The sequence below is a fragment of the Lepidochelys kempii genome, chromosome 3 (genome assembly GCF_965140285.1).
Source record: "Lepidochelys kempii isolate rLepKem1 chromosome 3, rLepKem1.hap1, whole genome shotgun sequence".
Taxonomy (NCBI): domain Eukaryota; kingdom Metazoa; phylum Chordata; order Testudines; family Cheloniidae; genus Lepidochelys; species Lepidochelys kempii.
Window position 1 is genome coordinate 21,470,706 of NC_136382.1, and position 12,770 is coordinate 21,483,475.

General features: G+C 46.8%; 1 protein-coding gene across 1 annotated transcript; it reads right to left on the bottom strand.

The window, feature by feature from the left end:
* Positions 1-1,636: 1,636 nt before the first annotated feature.
* LOC140908127 (uncharacterized) lies at positions 1,637-12,324 on the bottom strand. The gene is made up of 3 exons (XM_073335096.2): positions 11,474-12,324; positions 10,815-10,885; positions 1,637-1,708 (listed from the first exon to the last, which is right to left on the bottom strand). Exons 1-3 carry the CDS (start codon positions 12,054-12,056, stop codon positions 1,637-1,639), a joined length of 726 nt encoding a protein of 241 aa, XP_073191197.2. The 5' UTR covers positions 12,057-12,324.
* Positions 12,325-12,770: the final 446 nt, after the last annotated feature.

Genomic DNA, 12,770 nt, shown 5'->3' on the forward strand with positions numbered 1-12,770 from the left:
GCTGATTCTCCATTCACATACCCATGTCATTCCACTGACTTCAGTGCAGTTACTTCCAGTTCACACTCCTGTAAGTGAAGAGAATCAGGCCCATTGTTAGAAGATAAAAGGAATGCTTATGTCAGAGCATAAAAATAACCCACAAGTTGAAAGGAGCACTGCTGTGAGAACAAGCCATTTTAAATTACAAATGGGTCCTGAGAGACAAAGTTCAGAAAAGGATCCTAGTTTTCTCAAGTTCCAGGGGTTTCCATTTAAGATACAGGAGATGTTCAGCCATTTGTAATGAGTTCCTGTCACTAGCTCAACTCTGCAACAAGAAAGCAACAGAAAATAAGAATCAGATCTGGTTCCAGACCTGAACTCTTCCAAAATTTGATGGGATGTGGATGCAGTTTTCAGGCTTGTATTTATACAAAAAGATGCAAGCTCATAATTCCCAATCCTGGTCCCACTGGAATCAACTGGAGTTTTGCCATTGATTTCAATGGGATCAGGATTTGGGCCTGAATTTCTTCTATTGCTTTTATAACTCGGCACATAGCTCTCTCATATTAAAGGGAACTAAGCATGCAATGTGTTGATCAAGTCTTTTAAAAATCTTTTAAAAGATCCTTATCTTAACAGCCTTGGTCTATTCTCTGCTGCATCACTAACCCACACAGTGCTTTGAATGACTGGATGATGACAATTCATTTCATGGCAACTTCCAAGGTTTTGATATTTGTTTTTGTTCCACACTGGTTTTCACAAAAATTGAATTGTGTCAATGTTCCTAACAAAAACTGCGGTTTTTGATTCAGGAAGAGGGATTGAAATGGCTAGGAAGGCTATGGGGCATGTGTATGCACTCTGGTGAGTTGGGCCTTCGGCTAGGGTGTGGGAGATCAAGGTTCACGTCTGCTCAGTTTAGAACAGAGTTTTCCATTCTAGATCATTCTGAAGGAGGTACAGCAGAGATCTGTACCTCTCTCAAGCTCGATCCAAAAGCCTTTGCAATGAAATTTTTGTCAAAACTGAAATATTTCCACAAAAAGTTTTGGTTTTGATGAAACAGCATATTTAGAATGACATTTATTATTGTTCTAAAAATTTTCTATCCAGCTCTACCCAATGTTACCTAAGTACCCATAATTAAAGGTGATTGAAAAATTTTCAGCAGAACAATATTCCATTAGAAAATGAAATTTTATCTAAATGAAAATGTTTCCAGGAAACATTTCAAAACAAAAACAATTTGTTCCCATTCAAAAGCACTTAAACATTTATGTAATATCAAGATGTTTTATTCTGATAATGGCGAAACATTTCATGTCAACTTTATTAAAATTAATATCGTAATAAATACAAGTAGAATGATATAGTATTGTATTTATACAGTTCTTAATTTCAAGACATCCTACTATGATAGTTTAATATTAAATCTATCATTATGCAATATCAAAACAAAATGGTTTTATATTATTGAAATGAAATGTTCCCAAATCAAGTTTTTCTGGTATTTCTGTTCTGCAGAACGTTTCTAAGTTTCAATTTTATTCCCCAATTCAGAATGATTTTTTTAAATAACATCAGAACTTCCTGTGGAGCAGAAATACCATTTTGTGATCAGCTTTACCGATAATAGAGACAGGGCTCAGCTGTGCATTTCACATCCTCCTCCAGATTCAAGCTTTCCCAAAGTTGCATGGGTGCCTGGATCCATCTCCTGTAAGAACAGAGATATATACAGGGTAAAATTCTATGGGGGACAAGAAAAAATGGGATATTAACTGCGGGAACTAAATGCGAGCAAATCTCAGATTAAATCCAACATTGATTAGTCTCACTGAAGAAAACAGGTGCACACGTTCTTTGGATGCCACCGCCTGATTTTCTCTCATTTCTAGAACCCTGTTGTAACATGAAGCTAAACAAATGAGACTCAAGATTGACTTATGTTTTTCTTCTATTCACTCTGCCTCTTAAATTAACCCAGGTCTTAAAATAGGATTTATCAAGGTTGACTTCTTGGGCCAAGTAATTTATTCTTTTTGGTTGCTTTAAATTCTTCCTAGCAGGGACTTTGACTCCACATTGTCAGATTAGCCTGCAGTTTAATCTGGTTCCAATTTGTAAATAGCAAGCCAGTTTAGTGCACTTTCCCCTTTAACAAGAGGGGTAAGAAGAAGAGAGGCATGAGAAGCAGTGCAAGGACAGCAGCGACTAGCATCAAACAGGATTTGAGGGGATTGTTCCAGTCACAAATATCACAATCCTACTTTGCACGTCTATAGAGTGTTTGGCCTGAGAAAATCTGTAGTGAGAACTTTGAAACAAACAAACCAACCAACCAACCAACCCACACCTGGGCTATACAACGACCACAAGGGTTCATGAAAAGGGTTTGTGAACTGAGCCCTGCAGTTTGTTTTGCAGCCACTGGAAACAAGAAACCAGCTGTAGGTTTACTTGGAGAGCAGAGTTGAAAGCTTTGGGGGTGGGGCGTCTTAGTTAACACTCCAAGGGTATGTCTACACTACGAAATTAGGTCGAATTTATAGAAGTCGGTTTTTTAGAAATCGGTTTTATATATTCGAGTGTGTGTGTCCCCACAGAAAATGCTCTAAGTGCATTAAGTGCATTAACTCGGCGGAGCGCTTCCACAGTACCGAGGCAAGCATCGACTTCCGGAGCATTGCACTGTGGGTAGCTATCCCACAGTTCCCGCAGTCTCCACTGCCCATTGGAATTCTGGGTTGAGATCCCAATGCCTGATGGGACTAAAACATTGTCGCGGGTGGTTCTGGGTACATATCGTCAGGCCCCCGTTCCCTCCCTCCCCCCGTGAAAGCAAGGGCAGACAATCATTTCGCGCCTTTTTTCCTGACAGGTTTCAGAGGAACAGCCGTGTTAGTCTGTATTCGCAAAAAGAAAAGGAGTACTTGTGGCACCTTAGAGACTAACCAATTTATTTGAGCATGAGCTTTCGTGAGCTACAGCTCACTTCATCAGATGTTTACCGTGGAAACTGCAGCAGACTTTATATACACACAGAAATCATGAAACAATACCTCCTCCCACCCCACTGCCCTGCTGGTAACAGCTTATCTAAAGTGATCAACAGGTGGGCCATTTCCAGCACAAATCCAGGTTTTCTCACCCTCCACCCCCCCACACAAATTCACTCTCCTGCTGGTGCTAGCCCATCCAAAGTGACAACTCTTTACATAATCAAGTCGGGCTATTTCCTGCATAGATCAAGGTTTTCTCACATCCCCCCCACCCCCATACACACACAAACTCACTCTCCTGCTGGTAATAGCTCATCTAAACTGACCATTCTCCAGGTTTAAATCCAAGTTAAACCAGAACATCTGGGGGGGGGGGGGGTAGGAAAAAACAAGAGGAAACAGGCTACCTTGCATAATGACTTAGCCACTCCCAGTCTCTATTTAAGCCTAAATTAATAGTATCCAATTTGCAAATGAATTCCAATTCAGCAGTTTCTCGCTGGAGTCTGGATTTGAAGTTTTTTTGTTTTAAGATAGCGACCTTCATGTCTGTGATTGCGTGACCAGAGAGATTGAAGTGTTCTCCGACTGGTTTATGAATGTTATAATTCTTGACATCTGATTTGTGTCCATTTATTCTTTTACGTAGAGACTGTCCAGTTTGACCAATGTACATGGCAGAGGGGCATTGCTGGCACATGATGGCATAGATCACATTGGTGGATGTGCAGGTGAACGAGCCTCTGATAGTGTGGCTGATGTTATTAGGCCCTGTGATGGTGTCCCCTGAATAGATATGTGGGCACAATTGGCAACGGGCTTTGTTGCAAGGATAAGTTCCTGGGTTAGTGGTTCTGTTGTGTGGTATGTGGTTGTTGGTGAGTATTTGCTTCAGGTTGCGGGGCTGTCTGTAGGCAAGGACTGGCCTGTCTCCCAAGACTTGTGAGAGTGTTGGGTCATCCTTTAGGATAGGTTGTAGATCCTTAATAATGCGTTGGAGGGGTTTTAGTTGGGGGCTGAAGGTGACGGCTAGTGGCGTTCTGTTATTTTCTTTGTTAGGCCTGTCCTGTCCTCTACAGCAAACAGGGAAAGATTAAGAATGAGCTCTCAAAAATGGATACTCTCATAAAGAACCAACCTTCCACACAAACTTCCTCGTGGCTGGATTTTACTAAAACTAGACAAGCCATTTACAACGCACACTTTGCTTCTCTACAAAAGAAAAAAGACACTAAACTTTCTAAACTACTACATGCTACAAGGGGCCACAGCAATGGTTCCCTCACCCCACCTAGCAATATTGTTAACCTATCCAACTATACTCTCAGCCCAGCAGAAGCAGCTGTTCTATCTCGGGGCCTCTCCTTCTGCCCCTCCACCCCCACGAACATGATACAGTTCTGTGGTGACCTAGAATCCTATTTTCGACGTCTCCGTCTCAAGGAATATTTCCAAAATACCTCTGAACAACATACTAATCCACAGAGGTCTCCCTGCCAACACTACAGAAAGAGGGATTCTAGATGGACTCCTCCTGAAGGTCGAAACAGCAGACTGGACTTCTACATAGAGTGCTTCCGCCGACGTGCACGGGCTGAAATTGTGGAAAAGCAGCATCACTTGCCCCATAACCTCAGCCATGCGGAACGCAATGCCATCCACAGCCTCAGAAACAACTCTGACATCATAATCAAAAAGGCTGACAAAGGAGGTGCTGTTGTCATCATGAATAGGTCGGAATATGAACAAGAGGCTGCTCGGCAGCTCTCCAACACGAGTTTCTACAAGCCATTACCCTATGATCCCACTGAGAGTTACCAAAAGCAACTACAGCATTTGCTCAAGAAACTTCCTGAAAAAGCACAAGATCAAATCCGCACAGACACACCCCTGGAACCCCGACCTGGGATATTCTATCTACTACCCAAGATCCATAAACCTGGAAATCCTGGGCGCCCCATCATCTCAGGCATTGGCACCCTGACAGCAGGATTGTCTGGCTATGTAGACTCCCTCCTCAGGCCCTACGCTACCAGCACTCCCAGCTACCTTCGAGACACCACTGACTTCCTGAGGAAACTTCAATCCATCGGTGATCTTCCTGATAACACCATCCTGGCTACTATGGATGTAGAAGCCCTCTACACCAACATTCCACACAAAGATGGACTACAAGCCGTCAAGAACACTATCCCCGATAATGTCACGGCTAACCTGGTGGCTGAACTTTGTGACTTTGTCCTTACCCATAACTATTTCACATTTGGGGACAATGTATACCTTCAGATCAGCGGCACTGCTATGGGTACCCGCATGGCCCCACAGTATGCCAACATTTTTATGGCTGATTTAGAACAACGCTTCCTCAGCTCTCGTCCCCTAAAGCCCCTACTCTACTTGCGCTATATTGATGACACCTTCATCATCTGGACCCATGGAAAAGAAGCCCTTGAGGAATTCCACCATGATTTCAACAATTTCCATCCCACCACCAACCTCAGCCTGGTCCAGTCCACACAAGAGATCCACTTCCTGGACACTACAGTGCTAATAAACAATGGCCACATAAACACCACCCTATACCGTAAACCTACTGACCGCTATTCCTACCTGCATGCCTCCAGCTTTCACCCTGACCACACCACACGATCCATCGTCTACAGCCAAGCTCTGCGATAAAACCGCATTTGCTCCAACCCCTCAGACAGAGACAAACACCTACAAGATCTCTGTCAAGCTTTCTTACAACTACAATACCCACCTGCAGAAGTAAAGAAACAGATTGATAGAGCCAGAAGAGTTCCCAGAAGTTACCTACTACAGGACAGGCCTAACAAAGAAAATAACAGAACGCCACTAGCCGTCACCTTCAGCCCCCAACTAAAACCCCTCCAATGCATTATTAAGGATCTACAACCTATCCTAAAGGATGACCCAACACTCTCACAAGTCTTGGGAGACAGGCCAGTCCTTGCCTACAGACAGCCCCGCAACCTGAAGCAAATACTCACCAACAACCACATACCACACAACAGAACCACTAACCCAGGAACTTATCCTTGCAACAAAGCCCGTTGCCAATTGTGCCCACATATCTATTCAGGGGACACCATCACAGGGCCTAATAACATCAGCCACACTATCAGAGGCTCGTTCACCTGCACATCCACCAATGTGATCTATGCCATCATGTGCCAGCAATGCCCCTCTGCCATGTACATTGGTCAAACTGGACAGTCTCTACGTAAAAGAATAAATGGACACAAATCAGATGTCAAGAATTATAACATTCATAAACCAGTCGGAGAACACTTCAATCTCTCTGGTCACGCAATCACAGACATGAAGGTCGCTATCTTAAAACAAAAAAACTTCAAATCCAGACTCCAGCGAGAAACTGCTGAATTGGAATTCATTTGCAAATTGGATACTATTAATTTAGGCTTAAATAGAGACTGGGAGTGGCTAAGTCATTATGCAAGGTAGCCTGTTTCCTCTTGTTTTTTCCTACCCCCCCCCCCCAGATGTTCTGGTTTAACTTGGATTTAAACCTGGAGAATGGTCAGTTTAGATGAGCTATTACCAGCAGGAGAGTGAGTTTGTGTGTGTATGGGGGTGGGGGGGATGTGAGAAAACCTTGATCTATGCAGGAAATAGCCCGACTTGATTATGTAAAGAGTTGTCACTTTGGATGGGCTAGCACCAGCAGGAGAGTGAATTTGTGTGGGGGGGTGGAGGGTGAGAAAACCTGGATTTGTGCTGGAAATGGCCCACCTGTTGATCACTTTAGATAAGCTATTACCAGCAGGGCAGTGGGGTGGGAGGAGGTATTGTTTCATGATTTCTGTGTGTATATAAAGTCTGCTGCAGTTTCCACGGTAAACATCTGATGAAGTGAGCTGTAGCTCACGAAAGCTCATGCTCAAATAAATTGGTTAGTCTCTAAGGTGCCACAAGTACTCCTTTGCTTTTTTCCTGAGTTACCTGTGCAGACGCCATACCACGGCAAGCATGGAGCCCGCTCAGGTAACCGTCACCCTATGTCTCCTGGGTGCTGGCAGATGCGGTACGGCATTGCTACACAGTAGCAGCAACCCCTTGCCTTGTGGCAGCAGACGGTACAGTACTACTGGTAGCCGTCATCGTCATGTCTGAGGTGCTCCTGGTCGCCTCTGTGAGGTCGATCAGGAGCGCCTGGGCAGACATGGGCACAGGGACTAAATTTGGAGTGACTTGAGCAGGTCATTCTCTTTAGTCCTGCAGTCAGTCCTATTGAACCGTCTTATGGTGAGCGGGCAGGCGATACGGACTGCTAGCAGTCATACTGTACCATCTTCTGCCGAGCAGCCATGAGATGTGGATGGCATGCAGTCCTTCTGCACCGTCTGCTGCCAGCCAAAGATGTAAAAGATAGATGGAGTGGATCAAAACAAGAAATAGACCAGATTTGTTTTGTACTCATTTGCTTCCCCGCTCCCCTGTCTAGGGGACTCATTCTTCTAGATCACACTGCAGTCACTTACAGAGAAGGTGCAGCGAGGTAAATCTAACCATGTATCAATCAGAGGCCAGACTAACCTTCTTATTCCAATAAGGACAATAACTTAGGTGCACCATTTCTTATTGGAACCCTCCGTGAAGTCCTGCCTGAAATACTCCTTGATGTAAAGCCACCCCCTTTGTTGATTTTAGCTCCCTGAAGCCAACCCTGTAAGCGCCCCTCCCAGCGTCAGAGCAATGGCAAACAATCGGGCATCTGAGAGTGCTGTCCAGAGCACTCACAATGGAGTACTCTGATGGGGCTAAAACATTGTCGCGGGTGGTTCTGGGTACGTGTCGTCAGGCCCCCGTTCCCTCCCTCCCTCCGTGAAAGCAAGGGCAGACAATCGTTTCGCGCCTTTTTTCATGAGTTACCTGTGCAGACGCCATACCACGGCAAGCATGGAGCCAGCTCAGGTAACCGTCACCCTATGTCTCCTGGGTGCTGGCAGACGCGGTACGGCTTTGCTGCACAGTAGCAGCAACCCATTGCCTTCTGGCAGCAGACGGTGCAATACGATTGGTAGTCGTCCTCGTCGTTTCCGAGGTGCTCCTGGCCACGTCGGCTGGGAGCGCCTGGGCAGACATGGGCGCAGGGACTAAATTTGGAGTGACTTGACCAGGTCATTCTCTTTAGTCCTGCAGTCCTATTGAACCGTCTTATGGTGAGCGGGCAGGCGATATGGACTGCTAGCAGTCGTACTGTACCATCTTCTGCCAGGCAGGCAAGAGATGAGGATTGCTAGCAGTCATATTGTACCATCTTATGCCAGACAGGCAAGAGATGAAGATGGCTAGCAGTCGTACTGTACCATCTTCTGCCAAGCAGCCATGAGATGTGGATGGCATGCAGTCCTTCTGCACCGTCTGCTGCCAGCCAAAGATGTAAAAGATAGATGGAGTGGGTCAGAACAAGAAATAGACCAGATTTGTTTTGTACTCATTTGCCTCCTCCCCTGTCTAGATCACACTGCAGTCACTCACAGAGAAGGTGCAGCGAGGTAAATCTAGCCATGTCTCAATCAGAGGCCAGGCTAACCTCCTTGTTCCAATAACAACGATAACTTAGGTGCACCATTTCTTATTGGAAACATCCGTGCAGTCCTGCCTGAAATACTCCTTGATGTACAGGCACACCCTTTGTTGATTTTAGCTCCCTGAAGCCAACCCTGTAAGCCGTGTCGTCAGTCGCCCCTCCCTCCGTCAGAGCAACGGCAGACAATCGTTCCGCGCCTTTTTTCTGTGCGGACGCCATACCAAGGCAAGCATGGAGGCCGCTGAGCTCATTTTGGCAATTAGGAGCACATTAACCACCACACGCATTATCCAGCAGTATATGCAGCACCAGAACATGGCAACGCGATACCGGGCGAGGAGGCGACGTCAGCGCGGTCCCGTGAGTGATCAGGACATGGACACAGATTTCTCTGAAAGCATGGGCCCTGACAATGCATGCATCATGGTGCTAATGGGGCAGGTTCATGCTGTGGAACGCCGATTCTGGGCTCGGGAAACAAGCACAGACTGGTGGGACCGCATAGTGTTGCAGGTCTGGGACGATTCCCAGTGGCTGCGAAACTTTCGCATGCGTAAGGGCACTTTCATGGAACTTTGTGACTTGCTTTCCCCTGCCCTGAGGTGCATGAATACCAAGATGAGAGCAGCCCTCACAGTTGAGAAGCGAGTGGCGATAGCCCTGTGGAAGCTTGCAACGCCAGACAGCTACCGGTCAGTTGGGAATCAATTTGGAGTGGGCAAATCTACTGTGGGGGCTGCTGTGATGCAAGTAGCTCACGCAATCAAAGATCTGCTGATATCAAGGGTAGTGACCCTGGGAAATGTGCAGGTCATAGTGGATGGCTTTGCTGCAATGGGATTCCCTAACTGTGGTGGGGCTATAGACGGAACCCATATCCCTATCTTGGCACCGGAGCACCAAGCCGCCGAGTACATAAACGCAAGGGGTACTTTTCGATAGTGCTGCAAGCTCTGGTGGATCACAAGGGACATTTCACCAACATCAACGTGGGATGGCCGGGAAAGGTGCATGATGCTCGCATCTTCAGGAACTCTGGTCTGTTTCAAAAGCTGTAGGAAGGGACTTTATTCCCAGACCAGAAAATAACTGTTGGGGATGTTGAAATGCCTATATGTATCCTTGGGGACCCAGCCTACCCCTTAATGCCATGGCTCATGAAGCCGTACACAGGCAGCCTGGACAGTAGTCAGGAGCTGTTCAACTACAGGCTGAGCAAGTGCAGAATGGTGGTAGAATGTGCATTTGGACGTTTAAAGGCGCGCTGGCGCAGTTTACTGACTCGCTTAGACCTCAGCGAAACCAATATTCCCACTGTTATTACTGCTTGCTGTGTGCTCCACAATATCTGTGAGAGTGAGACGTTTATGGCGGGGTGGGAGGCTGAGGCAAATCACCTAGCTGCTGGTTACGCGCAGCCAGACACCAGGGCGGTTAGAAGAGCACAGGAGGGCGCGGTACGCATCAGAGAAGCTTTGAAAACCAGTTTCATGACTGGCCAGGCTACGGTGTGAACGTTCTGTTTGTTTCTCCTTGATGAAACCCCCCGCCCCTTGATTCACTCTACTTCCCTGTAAGCTAACCACCCTCCCCTCCTCCCTTTAATCATTGCTTGCAGAGGCAATAAAGTCATTGCTGCTTCACAGTCATGCATTCATTATTCATTCATCACACAAATAGGGAGATGACTACCAAGGTATCCCAGGAGGGGTGGTGGAGGAGGGAAGGAAAATGCCACACAGCACTTTAAGCACAGCACTTTAAAAGTTTACAACTTTAAAATTTATTGAATGACAGCCTTCTTTTTTTTGGGCAATCCTCTGTGGTGGAGTGGCTGGTTGGCCGGAGGCCCCCCCACCGCGTTCTTGGGCGTCTGGGTGTGGAGGCTATGGAACTTGGGGAGGAGGGCGGTTGGTTACAGAGGGGCAGCAGTGGCAGTCTGTGCTCCAGCTGCCTTTGCTGCAGCTCAACCATACACTGGAGCATACTGGTTTGGTCCTGCAGCAGCCTCAGCATTGAATCCTGCCTCCTCTCATCATGCTGCCGCCACATTTGAGCTTCAGCCCTGTCTTCAGCCCGCCACTTACTCTCTTCAGCCCGCCACTTACTCTCTTCAGCCCTCCACCTCTCCTCCCAGTCATTTTGTGCTTTCCTGCACTCTGACATTATTTGCCTCCATGCATTCGTCTGTGCTCTGTCAGTGTGGGAGGACAGCATGAGCTCGGAGAACATTTCATCGCGAGTGCGTTTTTTTTCTTTCTGAGCTTCACTAGCCTCTGGGAAGGAGAAGATCCTGTGATCATTGAAACACATGCAGCTGGTGGAGAAAAAAAAAGGGACAGCGGTATTTAAAAAGACACATTTTATAAAATAGTCGCTACACTCTTTCAGGGTAAACCTTGCTGTTAACATTACATACATAGCACATGTGCTTTCGTTACAAGGTCGCATTTTGCCTCCTCCCACCGCGTGACTACCCCCTCAACCTTCCCCCCTCCCTGTGGCTAACAGCGGGGAACATTTCTGTTTAGCCACAGGCAAACAGCCCAGCAGGAATGGGCTCCTCTGAGTGTCCCCTGAAGAAAAGCACTCTATTTCAACCAGGTGACCATGAATTATATCTCACTCTCCTGAGGATAACACAGAGAGATAAAGAACGGATTTTGGTTGAATGCCAGCAAACATACACTGCAATGCTTTGTTCTACAGTGATTCCCGAGTACGTGTTACTGGCCTGGAGTGGTAAAGTGTCCTACCATGAAGGACGAAATAAGGCTGCCCTCCCCAGAAACCTTTTGCAAAGGCTTTAGGACTACATCTAGGAGAACCGCAAATGCCAGGGCAAAGTAATCCTTTCACATGCTTGCTTTTAAACCATGTATAGCATTTTAAAAGGTACACTCACCAGAGGTCCCTTCTCCGCCTGCTGGGTCCAGGAGGCAGCCTTGGGTGGGTTCGGGGGGTACTGGCTCCAGGTCTAGGGTGAGAAACAGTTCCTGGCTGTCGGGAAAACCGGTTTCTCCGCTTGCTTGCTGTGAGCTATCTACAACCTCCTCCTCCTCATCATCTTCTTCGTCCCCAAAACCTACTTCCGTATTGCCTCCATCTCCATTGAAGGAGTCAAACAACACAGCTGGGGTAGTGGTGGCTGAACCCCCTAAAATGGCATGCAGCTCATCATAGAAGCGGCATGTTTGGGGCTCTGACCCAGAGCGGCTGTTCGCCTCTCTGGTTTTCTGGTAGGCTTGCCTCAGCTCCTTCAGTTTCACGCGGCACTGCTTCGGGTCCCTGTTATGGCCTCTGTCCTTCATGCCCTGGGAGATTTTGACAAAGGTTTTGGCATTTCGAAAACTGGAACGGAGTTCTGATAGCACGGATTCCTCTCCCCAAACAGCGATCAGATCCCGTACCTCCCGTTCGGTCCATGCTGGAGCTCTTTTGCGATTCTGGGACTCCATCATGGTCACCTGTGCTGATGAGCTCTGCATGGTCACCTGCAGCTTGCCACGCTGGCCAAACAGGAAATGAGATTCAACAGTTCGCGGTTCTTTTCCTGTCTACCTGGCCAGTGCATCTGAGTTGAGAGTGCTGTCCAGAGCGGTCAGAATGGAGCACTCTGGGATAGCTCCCGGAGGCCAATACCATCGAATTGTGTCCACAGTACCCCAAATTCGAGCCGGCAACGTCGATTTAAGCGCTAATCCACTTGTCAGGGGTGGAGTAAGGAAATCGATTTTAAGAGCCCTTTAAATCGAAATAAAGGGCTTCATTGTGTGGACGGGTGCAGGTTTAAATCGATTTAACGCTGCTAAATTCGACCTAAAGTCCTAGTGTAGACCAGGGCCAAGACCAGTCCTCCACAGCCTCTTAACCATCCCTTAATCTGACAAGCCTCAGGGTCTTCACCTCCTCTCAGTTATCTTGTAATCAGTTTATCATTAACAAAATAACTTAACTGGCCCAACATGTTCACATGGACGCAGCAGAGAAAAGTAGGCCAAAGTGGAAGAGGCTCTTGACAGCCCTCTCCAGATATAAGGACACTTGAACAATGGAACAATTGCCATTGCCACCAACAGCATTCCTGTAAATAGCGACTAGTGTATTGATTTCTCTCAGAGGAATATACCGCCAGCTGGTGAACAAAGCAGAGGGGATTGTTACTTGAAATATGATGGATTGAACAATAATAACTTGTTCTG

Coding starts and splice junctions, on each gene's coding strand:
- LOC140908127 (XM_073335096.2), bottom strand. CDS start 12,056: ATGCAGAGCTCATCAGCACAGGTGACCATGATGGAGTCCCAGAATCGC. Junction 10,886..11,473: donor AGGCGGAGAAGGGACCTCTG/GTGAGTGTACCT, acceptor TTTCTCCACCAG/CTGCATGTGTTTCAATGATC. Junction 1,709..10,814: donor AGCTCAGAAAGAAAAAAAAC/GCACTCGCGATG, acceptor CTGTTCTTACAG/GAGATGGATCCAGGCACCCA.